Source organism: Rosa rugosa, chromosome 5, assembly GCF_958449725.1.
Source record: "Rosa rugosa chromosome 5, drRosRugo1.1, whole genome shotgun sequence".
NCBI lineage: Eukaryota > Viridiplantae > Streptophyta > Magnoliopsida > Rosales > Rosaceae > Rosa > Rosa rugosa.
In genome coordinates, this window is record NC_084824.1 from 39,024,975 (window position 1) to 39,043,291 (window position 18,317).

The window sequence follows — 18,317 nt, forward strand, 5'->3', positions numbered from 1 at the left end:
TTTCCCAGTTGGTTACTTTGGTTTTTGGTTTGATTACAAGTTTGGGTCTTGCTTTTGTCCCATTTGGTTACAATATGGCAGTTTTCCCACTATTCATAGTCCTGCTATTGAAGTTTAGGTCAATAGTTGTTGTTGAACATTGGTTTTTTAGAGGGAAAACTCTTCACTTTTTACTATTTAGGAGGTTAGAACGGGTGATACTTCATGTACTATTCTTGAAATTTTCCCTTATTTTTAATAATAGAATTCTTATGACCTATATGGAATTACTTTCAAGCTTTATCGTACAATGCTTTGTGAGGATTAAGACTGCTTATATAGATTTTATATCATAAAGTATGTGTATTATATATATATATATATATATATATATATATATATATATATATATATATACAGCAACGTTCAGAAGAGGACGTCCGTGAAAAACTAATCTGCGGACGAAGGCTTCTCAGCCATTGATTGATGTAAATGAAAAGCAATGGCTCAGATCGAATGCTTCCAAAAACACTTTGAACTTTCAACCCAACTCAGTCTCACTCTCAACGACAAAACTAGTTCTCTCTCTCTCAAGCCCCTCTACTCACAACCACAAGATTTTCCGGCTAACCCAATTTCACAAGGCTTCGATTCAACCCAAACCCAAACTGTTGAACACTCTCCTGCGCCAAAATTACCGGCAAGACCAAGGGCTACAGCTTCTTCCTCTTCATGACGCACCGCGGAGTCCTCAAGGTCCTGAAGGAATCGAAGAAGAGCATCGGTAATCAGAGCACTTCATGCTAGCTGGCCTCAGTGGGCTTGGGGAACAATACGGGCTGTCTTCATCGTTGAATGGCTAGTCGGACTCGACGGGGAGGAAAATTCAAGTCAGCAGCATGCTGCGTGAGGCTGTGACCGAGAAATTGAGGGCTTTGTTTGGGAAAATTGGGAAAAATGATATCGGGGCAATGGGTTTTGATTCTCAGACCGGAAAATCGACTGGTGTTTAATTCTTCAGATTTTGGATGCACATCAAGACAATTTTAGCTTGGGTATTAGCTTTACTGATATAGCTTATGTATGCTAGTTTCTACATTGTTGAGTTATTATTGCTGGGAGTGGTGATAGAATATGTCAATGTGCATTTTCTCAGAGCACAGAGCTTTGCTCGTGCTATTCTAGAGAAAGTTTCATTTTGTTTTGTATTTTATTGTATTATAGAATGAATGAAATCTCTACACGAATGTTTGTTTATATCTCACTGAGAAAGGTTCAGCAGTTGGGTTTGGGTTGAATCGAAGTCTTGTGAAATTGGGTTTGTCGGAAAATATATTTCCGACAGTTGGGTTTGGGTTGAATCGAAGCCTTGTGAAATTGGGTTTGCCGGAAAATATGTTTCCGGCAGCGGTGGTTGTTGTGAGCAGAGGGGCTTGAGAGAGAGAGAGAACTAGTTTTGTCGTTGAGAGTGAGACCGAGTCGGGTTGAAAGTTCAAAGTGTTTTTGGAAGCATTCGATCTGAGCCATTGCTTTTCATTTACATCAATCAATGGCTGAGAAGCCTTCGTCTGCAATTTAGTTTTTCACGGACGTCCTCTTCTGATCGTTGCTGTATATATATATATATATATTATACATTATTGTGTGTTATTTTGATCCTCACCAATCTATTGTCAGAATTACTTTTTCGTATTTAAAATTTTGAAATTAGTGATTCTATTGTGAAAATATAATGAGAAGCTTTAAAATGAGAATTCTTAAATCAGTGATTGGATGAGTAGTATGGTAGAAATCAGACTAAAAAAAAAAATTGTATAGTAAAAAATAATATTTCAACTAAAAACTAAAATTTGAACTACTCATCAATTCAATTGTAAATACTTATCAAATTATTGATTTTAGAATCCTCCAAGATAGAGGTGTCAATTCTGACACAATCCGATAACACAACTCGAAACACGCAATAAATAAAACTCGTTGAACCCGCATGATTAAAAAGCGGGTCAGCCACGGATCAACCCACGATGACTAATTTAATAAACGGATCGACCGCGGATCAACCCACTAACACAAAGTGAACTCGTATATAAATGAGTCAGGTTATATATCATATATAATCTAAGCAGACGACCCATTAAAAAAAAAAAAGTAATATTATATGTATATAAAGGTCGAATAAGTCTTTTTCTCACTTTAAACTAGTGGTGAGGGTTGAATTTAGTTAATTTATGCATTTTTTTAGTTAAATTGATCGCAATGTTAACTCTTATTTTTTCCAACACGAAACGATCTATTTATTTAAATGGGTTGAAAACAGATAATCCATTTAATAAATAGGTTGAGTTTGAATTTAAACTTTCGACACGATTATTAATTAACATTGGATTTTTATTTGTACTTGTGATCCCACACCAATCCGACCCAACACGAATCCGACCCGACACGACTCATCCCTACTCCTAAAATCTTAATTTTAAAAGTCCGCATTTACATGTTATTTTTAAATATAGAAATTAAAATGAGAGAATCCAGAACTACAATTATTAGTTTGTCATGGAACATCTGATCAGAGTGGCTTGCCACACGTTAGAATTCAGTGGCATCAAAATTTTATATTATTAGTTCCATACTCTCATTGGTACACAATCAAATTTTCAATCCACTGAAGAAATAACAGTTTAATTAACCTGTACATCCATCCTTTATTTTTATTTATTTCAGCGAAAAACATCCTTATATTTCATTAAAAAGCAAAAATTACACAACCAAAGAGAGAAGAGTTTTTTTATTGGAACCTCCAAATTTACTCACTTGACCTCCTTGCTTTTTACACCTCTTATTAAATTTTCAAATACTAAATTTACTCACTAAACCTCACTCAAGTTCCTGAAATAACCTCACTCATATAATTTGCAAACAAACCATCATTAATTACATACTCATTCCTTAACTAGATTATATAAATCTCTTATCCAATAAAAAAGAAAAACACAAGGTATTGGGCTTTATTCAAAAAAAAAAAATTAATAATAATATTTTTTAATAAAAAAAGAATTGTTTTTTTTTTACTTTTTTTTTTCTCTTGTAGATGTGCAAAAAAAAAAATGAAGAATAATTTTTCTTAATGTTTAATTATTTTCTCTATTTTTTGTACCTCATGATTAATTATTTAATAGTTTTTTAGATTTTCTTTTCACTGCTAGCTCTTTTTTCTTCTTTTTTTTTTCAAATATAATAGATAGACTAGGATTTAGGTCATAATATGATTTCTTTTGTTATCCCTCACCAATATGCGTTCAACCTATATGATGATGGGAACTTTTATGTCACATGATCTTGATTATAGTTTTAATTCTTATTAAATATATATAAATGCATTAATGAGTATGTAGTGAAATTGGAAAATAAAAATAGATAAGGAAAATAATAAAGAATGTAATATAATATTATTGAATTGGAAAGTATAGACAAATTAAATATAATTTTTTTTGGTATAATTATTGTCCTTAATAGTCATTTTATAAGAGGTTATATATGTCATTTAATAATTCATAATAAGTCAACTGAGCAGATTTGGAAGTCTCAAATAGAAACACTCAAGAGAGAATCACTACTTATAAAACATCATCTGCTCATTCAATAAGACAACGTCCGTCCCTGAACGAAGAGACTTAGCTGAAGCAAATCCTGATGTCATATAAGATATAAACAATAACACCAGGTCAATTATGAGGTTTATTAGGCTACTGTGCTTTACATAGCCAAAATTAATGACGAAGATGTTCTTATAGATAATCAATCACTTTTTACATTCGACCAGAGCATAGGCCAGTGATGTCCCTGGCTGTAACATCTGACATAAAAAAGCATATGCTGAAAATGGAAAACAACAAAAATTGGTGCAGTAGTCTTATTTGGAAGCATAAAGCTATATCTCATGACATAGCTTTCACCATGGTACTCACGATTAATTTATATACACGTCTTCAAAAGGAAAGCTGGGCTTCGATATCAGAGTACCATAGTCCCCAACCAAAATAAGCAAAACCTGCAAAGGAAGCCAAAGTCAGTTCAACACTACAGACAGTTGTGAAAGACAAAACAGTGATATAATTAAGTTCCGTTGAGTAAATAGCTAAACTCACATTGCGGTCGTGCCTTCATAGCTCCCATTGGGTATCATGAAGCATTCCAGGTAAGAGCCACATATTTGGCATTCATAAAGATAATTACCATTTTACAGCAATACTACAAAAGGTAGGTAACCTTAGAGATGAATCAGGGCATAATATTACACTATTGGCCTTCATATACTTGGAAACCAGGTGGCCTTAAACAGTAAATACCGTGCATAAATTATTGTCCTCTTTTGCTAAGTCTCGGATGCTACCGTAATGGAATAAGTAAATCAACTGCATCAAGACTGGAGCTATTTCACATTCATTGCAGCAGCCATATTCCTCAGCTTCTGAGAGATCTCAGAAAATGATGGCCTCTGAGCAGGCTCAGAGCCCCAACAACTTTCCATCAAAGACTTCCATTCAGGATCACACCATGTTGGAATTTGAGGACGTAAAGTGTTGTTCACAATTCCTCCTTCAGACAAAACAAACAAACCGGATCATATTAAACACTATAATATTCTTGACTGGCATTGTGAAATCTTGTATGTACATACTGAAATTAAACCTAAAAAGATGCGTTCCTCACAAGCACTTCAAAAAAAAAAACCTAAGCAGGTTATTCCAGAAATTGAATGCCAAGCTAGTTCATAATATGACAACATCTACACACACGCGCACAAAAATATGAAGTAGATGATAGTAACAGACAATTCCAAGCAATAAATGAAATTCAAATCAAATTTGTATCTGCACATAAGGTAAAGCTTCTCTAAGATTGGAGTGCATTTATTAAAAAATGATAACAGTAACCTATAGAAATAACCTACCAAATGTAAAATGGAAGGAATCATTCACAATACATAAACAGATCATAAGCCTCCAAAACATTGTTTCTTACCAATTATAGAAGCACAATGCATATCTGTATAGGGTTCATCGCCAGTAAGCAGTTCCCACATAACAATCCCAAATGAGTAAACATCAATCTACAAGATCAAAATAACAACACATGACAACTCGGAAGCTAGTCACCAATTTGAAGAGTCAATAATCACAAGGGCCTGAAACTTCAACATATGTATAAAGGTGGCATCAGTATTACCTTCTCTGTCACCATATGACTTTTCCCACTAAGAAGCTCAGGTGCCATCCAGGGCAAAGTTCCACGAACACCTCCAGACACTAATGTCTGTTGTTTCACTTTTGACAATCCCAAATCACCAATCTAAAGAATGCACATATGATGCGAGTCCCAACACATACATGGTTAGAGAAACTGTAGGTGAAAAGACACTACAAGTGAAAAGAAGGTAATTAAACTAGCCAACCTTGCATACAGGACGCTGTGGATCTCTCATATTTACCAACAGATTTTCACACTTCAAATCAAAATGTACTATATTTTTTCCATGCAGATACTCCATCCCGAATGCAGCATCCATAGCTATAATCAATCGTTTACGACGATCAATTGTTCTAATAAAAGAATAGAGAATAGATTCATCATACACTTGAGCAAAGATTAAGAGCCATTAAATATAAAAATTTAGAAGAGAACAACAGAAAACTTTAGCAATATATCATGCCAAACAACAAAACTATACCTGTCTTTTTTCTGCAAAAACTGTTTCAGAGATCCATTAACCATGAATTCAGTAACAGTTGCTAAAGAGCCATCAGGACCATCACGCACAATACCATAGAAAGAAACAACATTTGGATGATGCAATGAACTAAGTATCAAAGCCTCCTTCCAGAAATCAGCAATCTGCGACAGCAATAAGGAAAAAATTAAGTATTCCATAATCAAACGTAATTACATACAGACTGACATACCCATTTCAGGCACTACTTGCCCTTGAAAAAATTTACTTCAATGATTAAATGCCAGAAAGTTAATGCCATGCAAATAAAATCCATTAAAAAGAATGTAATGATGGTGATCGTGTCGGCTAGCATACAATAACATTTCCGCAGCACTAATATGCAACAGCCAGGAAGTCACATACAATGCCACAATTAACAAAATATCATGCATACCACAAACTGGACAAATAGGTCAGTATACATGTTCAATAATCATGTAGAAAATAGGTCAGTAATCATGTAGAAATGAGTGATCAGATTTTACCAAACGCTCTCTTTCAGAAGGTCGGCCAGCAAAACAGCTGGCTTTTATTCTCTTTATTGCTACATCTGAACCCTTCCACTTTCCATGAAAAACAGCCCCATATGTTCCAGAACCTAATTCTCGGATCTCCTCAAGATCATCATTCTTTATTGTCTGTGCAAAGAATAAAAAAGACAGTTAAAAGAAAATGACATGAAGGGCCAAGAAACATAGTATAGCTAAATATGAAGAGGTCAATGTAGATTTAAAAATGACACAGAGATGGCAGCAGACAGGAACCTGCAATCCCTTGGAAATAGCTTCTGCCTCGGCCTTTGTTGGCTCAATTTTGGAATTATTCAGATTCTCACTATCAGAATCCACTTCGCCATCTCCAGGAGTGTTCTATAAGACAACAGGACATTAAGAAGAGACATGGAAAATCTATTTAACAATATATCAACTTTTTTGAGTTCTCACCACTGGTTCCAAACTGTTTGTTGCAGCTTCATTGGCAATCGGATTACTCTTCTGAGAATCAGTACTTTCCTCAACTTTTGCTTTTACCTCCTCTACCCCATATATGGCCACCTTTTTTACCGAAGCAATCAACTCAGGCACAAAACTCAAATTGTTAGCTGAAAGCTTTGAAATTTCAGGAGTAGAATGATCCTTGTCACCACTTTCTTCTGCGAGTTTGGGACAATTTGAATTTACTAACTCGAGAGGCACCACTTCACTTATATCACCCAATTCTTTTTTATTTATAACCTGCATATCAGAGTTCTCAACCTTCTCTCCATCCATCACCTCCCTTCCTTCTCTAGGTAAACTCTCTGTATCCAACATAACTCTAGTGACGCCGTCCAAAGGGGTAGCAGAACTTACTATATCAGGTGTGGGTTGAATGAGTTCTGGAGGAAATTGACGATGATTTTCATGAGGAAGTGTGTTAGGGTTCAAGTTCAAAGCTTGGCCATAAGAATAGTCTGAAACAGATCTTCCGTCAAAACCTAACACCTTCTGCGATGATTCAACCCAAAGATTCTGATTGTCTGCTGCAATGCAAAATCTTGGACTACCCTCGTGTCTGAGATATCCTGGATTGACAGAACCATTAATTTGGGGAGCTGAATTGGATGCATCGTAAGGGGGCACAGGATGCAATGTGCTATGAACATTTCTCCATACTCCATGTCCCGGTGCATGTCCATGAGACACTGGGTAAACATTATCTCCTCCGTAAGCATAAGGAAGATTTCCATATGGAACGCCACGGTCTTCTACAGGAGGAATGTGTACGTGGGGTGGGCCAGCCACAGGTCGGTCATGAAACACGTCATTTCCCATCTCAGACCCAGCTCGTTGATGCACAAAATTGGTAGAGACGTGATGGACATCCACCATATTATTATGAACAAGAGGCAAATTCATGCCAGGACCATCTACAATGTAGTGATCGTTCAATTTTCCAGTTCCAGAGACATGTGATCTTGCTTCCTCAGCCCGGCTATTCAAACGGTGTGGAACCCATTGATTTTGATTCTCATTATATAGAGGTGAAGAATCGTTATTCTGCTCAGTTGTGTAACCATGGTGCAACTTTGGACGGCAATCAGCACATGTATTAGCAACCTGATGAAATCCATTGACCATGTTGGGTTGCTCGAATTGTGGTTGGTTTCTTTGGAAACATACCCGACAGTGTTCAGAGACACTGTTTCCTTCGAGAACATTGTTTCCATGAAAAATGTTACCTGGAAAGCCTGACTTCTCACCAGATATAGCTCCACTTGGAAGCCATACAGCATTATCAGAATACTGTGGTTGGTGTTCATATCCAGGCTGATGATTCAATGGCGGCCGTGCATATTCTTCAGGCATTCTATCTGAACATTTATCAGGTACATCTGCAAATGGCATACGGTACCGTGCAGAGGTAGGAGAAGTTGGAAACTCTGCCATTGGTCTTGGATCAAGGTGCCCATGATGCCTAGGAGAATAGTATGCAGGACTCCACGGAGCTTCCATGTCGTTATACCTTTGGCTAATGGGCTGATGGTGTTGCCCTGAACCTATATGAGGTATTTTGAGGCGATGCAGGTTATAATGAGACATGGATATCTCGTTTCTCTGGCTATGGAGGCCACCCTCGAGACTCATTGGACTAAAGAACTGTTCAACTCCATGGAGATCATCAACTGAAGTGATAACAGGGGACTCTAAATGCTGCTTCCTAAATTCGGAACCATCATTTAAGTTATTGAGAGCATCAACATACCTCCTCTCATGATCCCTTTCATCCCCGTCATAGTGTGAGGAACCACCATCTTGGTCGGGATACGAAAACAAAAAAATCCTGAGCCTGGTGAAACCATCACCCGACCCCAACTTATCATACTCTTCCATCATGTTGGTCACATCATCGTCATTCACAACCGAGACAAGGGCGTCAAGGTCCTCATCCGGTTGCTGGTACTTAAGCACCGCCGCCCCTTCATAAAGCTCCCTCATCTTGCTCATCAACTCCTCATACCTAATGTCTCGCGGAACACTAACAATCCGTGTCTCCCCACCGACATATCGGAGCCTCCCATCCTGCGGCCGAGGCAATATGCTACCGGAGAAACTACACAGAAATTTAACACGAGGGGGATTGTCCTCATTCAAAACAGGGCTGGAATTAGAGCCAAAGTGAGGGGTAGTGGAAGGGCTCTCCATCAAGTAGACAGCCTGTTGCTGCTGCTGATCAATTGGGTTATCCGACTCACTCAAGCATGCAATTCCTTTATTACACATGAGTGAATATCATTCAAGATTTTCAAATTTCGGAAATTTGAGCCGGCAATCATAAGCATGGTCTCCAACTTGAATAACCCAAATGAACAAATCTTCCATTTATAACAAACTAATCATATCTCCGAGTCCGGCATTGAAACAATCACCAAAACCACAAAGTCATATCAAAAACTAATGAATCAATTCACCATGCCCCAAAAATCAACAAATTCTGGCGTAAAAAAGAAGTGGGTACCTGAAAAGTAGGAGAAACTAGGCAATACCAAAAGATGGTATAAGGGAATCTTGGATATAAGGCCCAGCCCAGTTCGGCTGCTGTTGCGATCTAGCACAGCAGAAGAGAGAGAGAGAGCGGGAGATGCGTGGGAGTGAAGAGAGTGGTTTTTTATCTGTGAAAAATAATAATAATAAGGTGGAGACGAAGAAGAAGAAGAAGATGATGATGAAAAGGGAGGAGATGAAGGACCGCCATAGGCGTAGTGGCTTTTGGTTTTTGGTTCGCTTGGTTTTGGGTCTCGGGATGCGATGCCTGTTTGCCAGGTAGTGTCCCACGTGGCACTACCTGCTTTTCGCGTTTCTCCTCTTGCTAGCATCTGATTTATCTCCTCCGGAGGAATTTGGCATATGCCGTTTCGCACGTGCTTCTGCATACTTGGGATTACTAGCAAACATTTGCACGACTCACCCTCGTGGGCGGACAACAAAAGAGTCTTTACCTAATAAATTTGTGAAAGATTATTTTTCAACATACACGTACTAATATCATTTTCTAGCTAGCAGGTTTGAGAGGTCTTTGAGAACGTGAGTTTATGATGAAGGATTAGTCTGGTTTTGCTAGAATATCCTGGTGGATTTCGGTCCGAATACCGAATGGGTGGATGTGTTACTAACTCGTATAACGTAACCGAGGTGGCTTGTTACTTTACACCCGATAAAAAAAAAAACGTACAGATACTGAAAGCCAAATAAACATCTAGATCTTTGATGTGTGTGTAAAATAGTCTGCAATGAATGATGGCGATGACGGTTTTGAGATAATAATTTCAGGTCAGATTGGGATAAAACTTTTTCTTTGATTTTTAATATCCACTTACGGGAGAAGTATGTCCTAAATTTCTTGGTGTTTGGTGATTTGTATTAAATGGCCACGCGTTTAACATTCAGAATTATCTATTGGCCTTTTCTATTTAGTGTTTAGAATAAACTAGGTATTGCAGCCCGTGCGATGTTGCGAGTGTATTATCAATATGGTCAATACTGCATTTACAAACATTAAACACATTATATACCTACTTGCACGTGTGTTATCAATATGGTTCAGCTTAATAATACATGCATTTACAAACATTCGATACATTATATATCTACAAATGGTATTGTTTCACATTTTATCTGGAATCTTACTCATATATATATTTATATATATATATATTAACAAATTTTAAAATATGCTAACTATTTATGTACATAATGCAAAACACAGTTAGGTAGTTAGGCTAAGCCAAAATTGTCTACGTTTGCAATTAGAACCAACTAATTTACATAAGCTCCTCCCATGTGACCCGCAGTTGATTGTATCATGTCAGTTTCATCACTCAGAGTAGTTACCAGCTCCTTTGGAATCTCATTTGAGGTGTTGTCACTGGAAGTCAGAAATAATCATGTCAATATGAAAGTTGAGTGAAGGATGAGATTCCAAGATGGCTGTGCGTAGAGATGTAAATATAAACATGAAAATTTACAATTTCTGTAGCTCTTGTTATCTATAAAATTTCAGTCTAAACTTCAAATACTACTGGAAAACAAAAGAATCTATCTGGTAGAAAACCACTTTTGTTTGACTATCTTTCACGGCGGTTTCACCCCAAGAAAACTTTGGTGTAGATTGAATGCAGAGCTGACGTGATTTAAGGACTAACAACTTGAAATAGAAAACTTATTGTAAAATCCAACTCAGACCTGACATGGCTCAAATCTCATATTATTATGAACATCAAACATACAGCCTTATCAATTACTCAAATCCCTGGGAAATAGAAATGTTAGGGCAACTCCAACCATAGGCTCTATTTGGGGGTGCTATTCTCATTTTAGCACCCCCATGTTGCACTATTCATATAGGACTCAATTCTCATCTCCAACCATGAGGTGCTATATGGGGGTGCTATTTTCACTATTCTTGACTAAAATATAATATGAGTATAATTTTGATGAATATTATATTAAAAATATGTTAATTTAATTAAATAAGGTAAAAATAAATAATTTAACATTTTATCATAATATTTAAAAATTATTCTTATTAACCCCTTGTTGCACTGTTTCAACGGGTATATTTTTTCCCCTCAATTTTCTGGTAATTTTTTAATTTTTTTGGAACAAAAAAGAAATAATAACTCTTCAATTAATAAGAGCCGTTGATAAGTTTTTTCCCCTCAAATCTGAGCCATCAGATTGAAAATGGATCTGTTGAGTAAAAAAAAAAAAAAAAAAGGGGCACATCTAACCGTCTATATTTAAACCTGATCAATCAGGACCGCCAGTTTCATGACCGTTGGGGGTTCCAACGGTCAGCAGGGGACAGAAAATGCTCGCGGGCCCCACGTCTGCAGATGAAAAAGCCCTTCACCTTCTCTCTCCAGCTCCTTGGCGCGCGTGCTGACCTTCTTCCCTTCAAATGGCGCGCGCGTCTCCTTCCTTCTCCACCCCTGGCGCGTTCCTCCCTCTTTTGGGCTGAGACAGCCCACATGCTGGGCCCCATGAACAGTGCCAAGTCCTGGTCTTGGAAAATTCTCAAATATGAGACTTCAAATGGCTCCAAATCTTATATTTATAAGACCAGATCCACAAAAAAGCCTTGGTTGGAGATGGAAAGTCTTATAATTGGCCAATTTTGAGTTTGGCACTCCATGGTTGGAGTTGCCCTTACATGCTGGATATTTATAAGGAAATATAGGTCTCTGGGTTATGAAGAATTTATCGCTTCAAGGCATGTTGTAACAATGCTTTCTTTCAGACTATATTTGCCCCCACTATTGGTGTGCAAAGGGGTTGGTGCAAATAAGCCTTGTGGATACAATGAAGCCTAGCAATTCTGCTATTGTTGATCGGCATTTTGCACTTACGAAAATCAACCAAACACTCAATTGAAAGCTTCAAGAGGCTCAAGGTTGCTAGAAACTATATCTGCATTTTTATAGTTTCTAGATTTTATTTGTGTAAGTGGATCAAGTACTAACTGTCCATCCTCCACACTGATATCCAAGATCATCAGCATGCATTCCGGTAACCAATATTCTTTTGGCTTTTCTACCTAATGGAAGAAAAGGTTTTCTTGGCTCCTTTCCATTCTTCAACAGAACCAATGACTTGAGAACAGTTTTGTGTGCCAGATCCCTATGCAGCTGCATTATAATGATATCCATAAAAACTGGTATCAGATATTACATTGTCTGAGGTAAATATAAGATATGATGACTGTGCATTGAATGCTTACCTTACAACCAACCATGTCCAGCGAAGATCTATCATTTCAAATTAATTAATATATAAAACGTCAGGTTGTTCATAAGCCGTTTACTGTTCATAGAGCTGTTTTGGTGTGTCGGCTAGAGCCGAGCCGATTCTTATGTACACTGGACTGACCGACCTGTTTACACCGACCTATCTACAAATCTGGAATCCTCTCTCTAGAAATCTCGAAGCTTTTATTTTGACCGACCTATTTCCACCGACAAGAGTCTTCTATCTACAAATCTGGAAGCCTCTGTTACACCGACAGAAGGCTCTATATATACCGAAATTAGCTGACAATTTTGGGTTGCCACAGAAAGTCCAGAAACCCGTCAAGCAGAGAGAGAGAGAGAGAGAGAGATTCAGGAAAGGGGATTCTCACCTCATCATCTCAGCGGTTAGTTCTTTCTGAACCGATTTGCCTTCTAAGTTCTGGGCTGTGATTATGAGTTTTCGATTTGATCTGTTGAATATTTGGGCTTTTTGTTTTGATGTTGTTTACAATCTGGATATAGAGTGAAAGAGAGTTCTGTTCAATCTTTTATTGTTGCTCTATGTAAATGTTGTTGCTTCTGTTGGGTTTGGCTTTTTAGGAGTAGTCGATCATAGACTGTTGGATTAGAAGGTAGTTTAGTTAGGAGTAGTCGATCAAAGATTATTGGATTAGAAGGTGGTTAAGTTGATTTGATTAGTGTGCTTGATTTTGTTGTCATTTTGTTTGATTTTAGGTATATCTTTATTTTGTTTCTGAAAATGATTGATGCGAGATTGGTTTCCATTTAGTTCTGTTTTAGTTTCCTTGAGTGAAAAAAGGGAAGTGTTTAAAGGGACATCTTTATTACTGCCATGTTCAAATAGAAGAAGAAGAAGAAGAGTAATGGATCTGAGTTAGGTTTGGAGAGTAGGGAGTGCAGGTTTGGAAATTCGTGTTTTTGCTGTTATGTTCTTCTTCTTTTATTTTTGTTTGTGCTGGGGTTAGAGATATAGGTATTTGAATGGAATGATTTTATGAATTTTGGTACTTTTATCAATTTTGGTGCTATATGATAATTATGATGACGAACTATGGGGATGTAATGGTGGGATCATTGCTGTTTTTATTTGGAGCCAGTGAGTCCATATATATACACGCACAGTAATAGCAGCTCATATATATATATTTATAGCGCTAAAAGTAAGCGCGCAATTTAACCCTGCAAAATGTAGTTGTCAGTATAGAATAAGTAGGGATCGTTCAAGCCGGAGATTGAGGGTACACCTGTAATTGCAAAAACAACTAAAGAATTAAAATAAGTATACAGTATTATTTACAAAAATAAAACAAAGAATAAAAATATAAACAAGTAAACACAAAGAGGGGGGATTTAGGATTATTAAATCAAAAATTAAAATAAAATAAAGAAAAAGTAAGAACATATATACAAGGGTGGAACGCAAGGAACAAAGATCAAAACCACATTCATATGAATGAAATCCAATCACAATTCCTATAGTTGATTCTCTATGTCATGAGAAAGAAGTTGACCATGTGAAACGTTAATAAGCAAACGATTTCCCATTTTTTTACTTTCCTTCAATAATTAATCTAAGTGAAAGCACCTAAATTAAACCTATTGAACATGAAATCATAGTCTAGAAAGCTAGCTAATCAAGAACACATTCAACGCATGAAGAACAAAGAAAGGATGTCAACCAAAGTGCACAACCTAGTATGAGAAAGTTCATCTATTTGCAATCCTCCTTAATTGATTTCGACTTTTGTCCAAAGTCTTTACTACTTAAATCTAGCTCCAATTACATACATATATCCTAAGTTGGCCACCAAAGAACACATACATATAAAAGTTTTCTGTAATAAAAAATCAATCAAGCAATCTCACATAAGCAACATATAAATCAACATAAAGAAATCACAACTTTATTTCAAAAACATATAAACGGGCTTTAAAATTTGCCCTAAACGTCATGTTAACTAGAATTCATAACTCTACGAATCAAACAAAGGAAACAAAAGAAAAGCATGAAATACACCGTGGAAGATGAATGACAAAGCCTTGAGAAGAACTTGAAGATCCTTGAAAGCAATTGAGGGATTTTGGAAAAGGAAAGAGAGAGATTCAAATGTTCTTCAGGATCTGTTGAATTTTTGATGTGCAATTACTTCTTCCCAGTTGTAGCATCTCTGTTAATTTAGTGACCCATTTGCATTTATCTCAAAACCCACGTCCCTATTCATCAAAATCGTTACTGGGTTCTGAAAATAATCAACCAAAACAAGAACATAAAGGTGGTTCTTTTACAGTTTCATACCTTATAAATTGATGTGGAATGTCCCCAAAAAATGTTCTCTATGTATCTATATATGCATTACATGGGTTTTGGTTTGTGTTGTTTGTCGCTGAAATTGAGTTTTCGGTTTGATCTGTTATTTGGTTGTGTTTCGCAGTTTTAAGTATTGGATATTGCTGTCTTCAGTGTGAAGGTGATCAGGTATTAGCTTTTGTTCTTATGTTATGTTTTCGATTCATTGCTGTGTACTTTTGGTTCTTTCAGTTCAGAAAATTGGCGTTTGGTGATTGAGTGTAGGGATTTATTTGATGTGCTGTGAATACTGAATTATTTGACAGCAGGAAAAATTTGTCTTGATATTTGTTTGTAAATTAGTGATCTGGGTTTTAACATTATGTTGTTGATCGAGTTCTATAAGATGTCTAATGAATTCAGAGTTTTAGTTAGGATTTGAGAAATTGTGTTAGGATTATGTTAGTGATAACGATTTGCTAATTTTGATAAGTGAAAAATTAGTGATAAAGATTGATCTTTGTCAGGTGATATAATCTTTTAACATATATTTTATATTTGATTCATAGATGACTAATTGATAAATTTATTGTGTGCATTTGCAGCTATACTGAAAACTTTGAATGGGTTTTGTCATGAGAAGCAACCAAGTCGGTAATTTTCTCACCTTTTTTGGGTTCATAATTGTTTATCCCTTATTGCTGTTTCAGCAAGAGAAAGTTATTTCATGTTTATATTTTAGTTTTTTTAATAAGTAGGAAATCAATATTTTGATAGTTTGTACTAAAAGTGGTGAATAGTTATAATGATGTGATTAAATGTGATCATTTGGAGACTTTGAAGAAAAGAATAGAATTTTAGCAGGTACTGTGTTAATTATATGTTTATTATTGGGAAAAGCTTCAATCATTTTAGCAGGTACTGTGTTAATTATATGTTGATCACAAAGATTGAAGGTTTATTAGAGGCTGGTAATTGAAGGGTATTACTGTGTAGTTTATGGGCTTAAAGATCAATTTTGACTGAAAGTTTTGTAATTTAATGTTGTTTTGTAGTGCTGCCATTTTGCCTAAAGAACAATGACGTTTACATCTATGCAATCTAAATGGGAAAAACTGCATGTTCTTCAGAAGGTACTGCGTTTCACACTCATTGGCTTGCAATAATAGTTGTCGAAAACCAATTATAATGTGATATTTCAATATAAACTTGAGAGAGATGCAAAGTGGGTAACCGAGTTTTGGTCAAAACAATTAGAAAGCAGTTATTAGGATGATTACTTGGAGGTGTCAAACACTTTCTCCCTGTAATATGATACTAGCTAAGTGATACACTTTTGATAGCTTCCTGGAATGTTCTGCCCTCCAACTTATGAAAAGTATTCTGTCTGATGTGTTGTTAGGAAAAGTGAAACCGTTTAAAGTTAGAATTTGAAAATGATGTGTATACATATTTGTGGGTTTCGATGGGTACATTTGTTTCTCATACTCTTGATATATATTTGTGCATACTTGCTAGGGAGTGTCGAGAGCAAAATATTTATCTCAGATATACTGCATGTATATCAACAATGGAACTTGGAGCATTGACTTCATGGAGGTATGCGTCACCATAGATATCTCACTTTTCCTTTGATGCCAAGGTGTTGTTCTTATATTTAACAAGATATACTTTTTGCAGCCTTGCTTATTTACAGAAGGTCATTGAACCAAAGGTGATACATCGAGACATTAAGCAAAGGTTTCTTCTTGGCCACTAAGCACTTTGTAGTTCCTTTCAAATTTTCTACGATCAGCCATCCCAAGATATATTCTGTAAGTCAGTTCTTAGTCTCTACTAATTCGTATCCCCTTTTCAAGATTTCTACTTTGCTTTTGGATTACTTTGAACAACCCTGTATGTTCTATTGTGGTCATGGTTGATTATTGTTTGCATTTCAGTTTTGAATTGGGCATGCCTTTTAGGAGTTATTTTGGGCCTTTGGTTGCTTAGCATTGTGTGAGTTACCCAGTTATTGTTGTTTTCTTTGAAATAAGTACCGTTATGTATGTTTATGTTATAAACCTTTATATTGCTCTTAGGCCCCGTAGATGATTAGAAACACTATTATGTTATAACATAATTGTAGATGATTCATGTTATATAAACATAATAGTGTTTCTAATCTTGTAATCAAATGAACGTCAAACTCAAATGATAAAGAATAAAAAAAATAGGTACAATTATTCCAGATGAACAGATAAAATAGAGAGAAGATCGACCTTTGAACTCACTTTTCACCAGACACAACAACCAATAAGAACTCATATTCACTGAAACAAGTATTCTATCATTCGTAATCCAATAACAATCCCACAAAATTGATCGAAACATACATAAAACAATAGATAATCATAAATGAAAAACTTGTATCTTGTTTGCTCAGATCTGAAGAAGAAGATAATCATATTCTTGATGTATCATCTTTTTCCTTCAGGAGCAGAAGAAAGGAATTCGAAGAGAATATATTAAAAAATAAAAAATAACAAAAATAATTATGTAGAAGATTACCTTTGTTAGTAGAAGACTTCGACAAATTGCTTAAAGAAGACGACGGCAGTTGTAGGAAGAAGAAGGGTTATGCGATATCTTATATGCTGATCCAATAGCGGGAACTATGATCCCAAAAAGAATAATGGCGTGGGAATTTAATTTTTTTGGAGGGGCAATTTATGTAATTTTGCCTTTGACAGGGAGAAATGGAATTAGAATACCACCCCTAACTAGGTAATTCAATTCAGGCTTTATGAGGGAGTCAATTTCCAGTCAAATCTCATTTTTTTATTTCTTTTCCAATCTCTATTTACAACCAAACAACACATCTGAATGGAAAATGAAATTAATTCTCATTCCATACCATGATTTCCTGCCATCCAAACGGGGCCTTAGTTTCTTCGATTAGATAGTTCAAATCATCAGGTGGAATGTGAAAAGTATTGTTGAGGGCCAATGGAAGTGTACAGAGAAGTGTGACATTTAATCTGAATTAATAGCAAAAGATCTACTAAATTTTCTGCTGTTTAATGGGTTATTTGGTGATTAAGAACTGCACAAACTATTTAGAGTTGTGGATTTAGTTTTGGAATGGAAAAGTTGAAGGTTGTGGTTAATGGTCATAGTTATATATGAACAAATTGCTCTAGCTGAGTGAACTAGGTGTGTGCACAAGTCCAACCACATTAGATTTTGAATGAGTATGTAGTTGGTCTGTGTCACGCCCCGAATTTTGAATAATAAATTCAAATCCGAAACATGAATAATTACAATTACAAAAATCCAAATCTCGAAACTTCGAGTTCATTATTACAATCCACTCTCACAAGCAATATTGTAAAGCTCAAATGAGCATAACACACCTCACAACTTACAATTGCTGTAAAACTCTAACAATTGCTTTAACCGCACGATCACCGTCCTGGTTCTCCTGTCCTGTAGGATTACCCGCTACACAA

The 18,317-nt window shown here is 36.1% G+C and overlaps 1 protein-coding gene and 1 long non-coding RNA gene across 3 annotated transcripts; one reads left to right on the forward strand and one right to left on the reverse strand.

Moving 5' to 3' along the window:
• Positions 1-3,655: 3,655 nt before the first annotated feature.
• LOC133712085 (uncharacterized) lies at positions 3,656-9,579 on the reverse strand. Of its 2 annotated transcripts, none has more exons than XM_062138162.1 (10): positions 9,248-9,579; positions 6,694-9,121; positions 6,514-6,618; positions 6,235-6,387; positions 5,708-5,871; positions 5,432-5,579; positions 5,206-5,328; positions 5,002-5,089; positions 4,125-4,575; positions 3,656-4,027 (listed from the first exon to the last, which is right to left on the reverse strand). In XM_062138162.1, exons 2-9 carry the CDS (start codon positions 9,010-9,012, stop codon positions 4,409-4,411), a joined length of 3,267 nt encoding a protein of 1,088 aa, XP_061994146.1. In that variant the 5' UTR covers positions 9,013-9,121; positions 9,248-9,579; the 3' UTR covers positions 3,656-4,027; positions 4,125-4,408. The 2 variants fall into 2 exon arrangements, with proteins under 2 accessions (XP_061994146.1, XP_061994144.1); XM_062138160.1 differs by having other exon boundaries at positions 6,694-9,131.
• Positions 9,580-12,655: 3,076 nt separating this feature from the next.
• On the forward strand, positions 12,656-16,201 carry LOC133707998 (uncharacterized). Its single transcript, XR_009845488.1, has 3 exons — positions 12,656-12,922; positions 15,432-15,480; positions 15,882-16,201. It is a non-coding gene; the product is annotated as an uncharacterized LOC133707998 (long non-coding RNA).
• Positions 16,202-18,317: the final 2,116 nt, after the last annotated feature.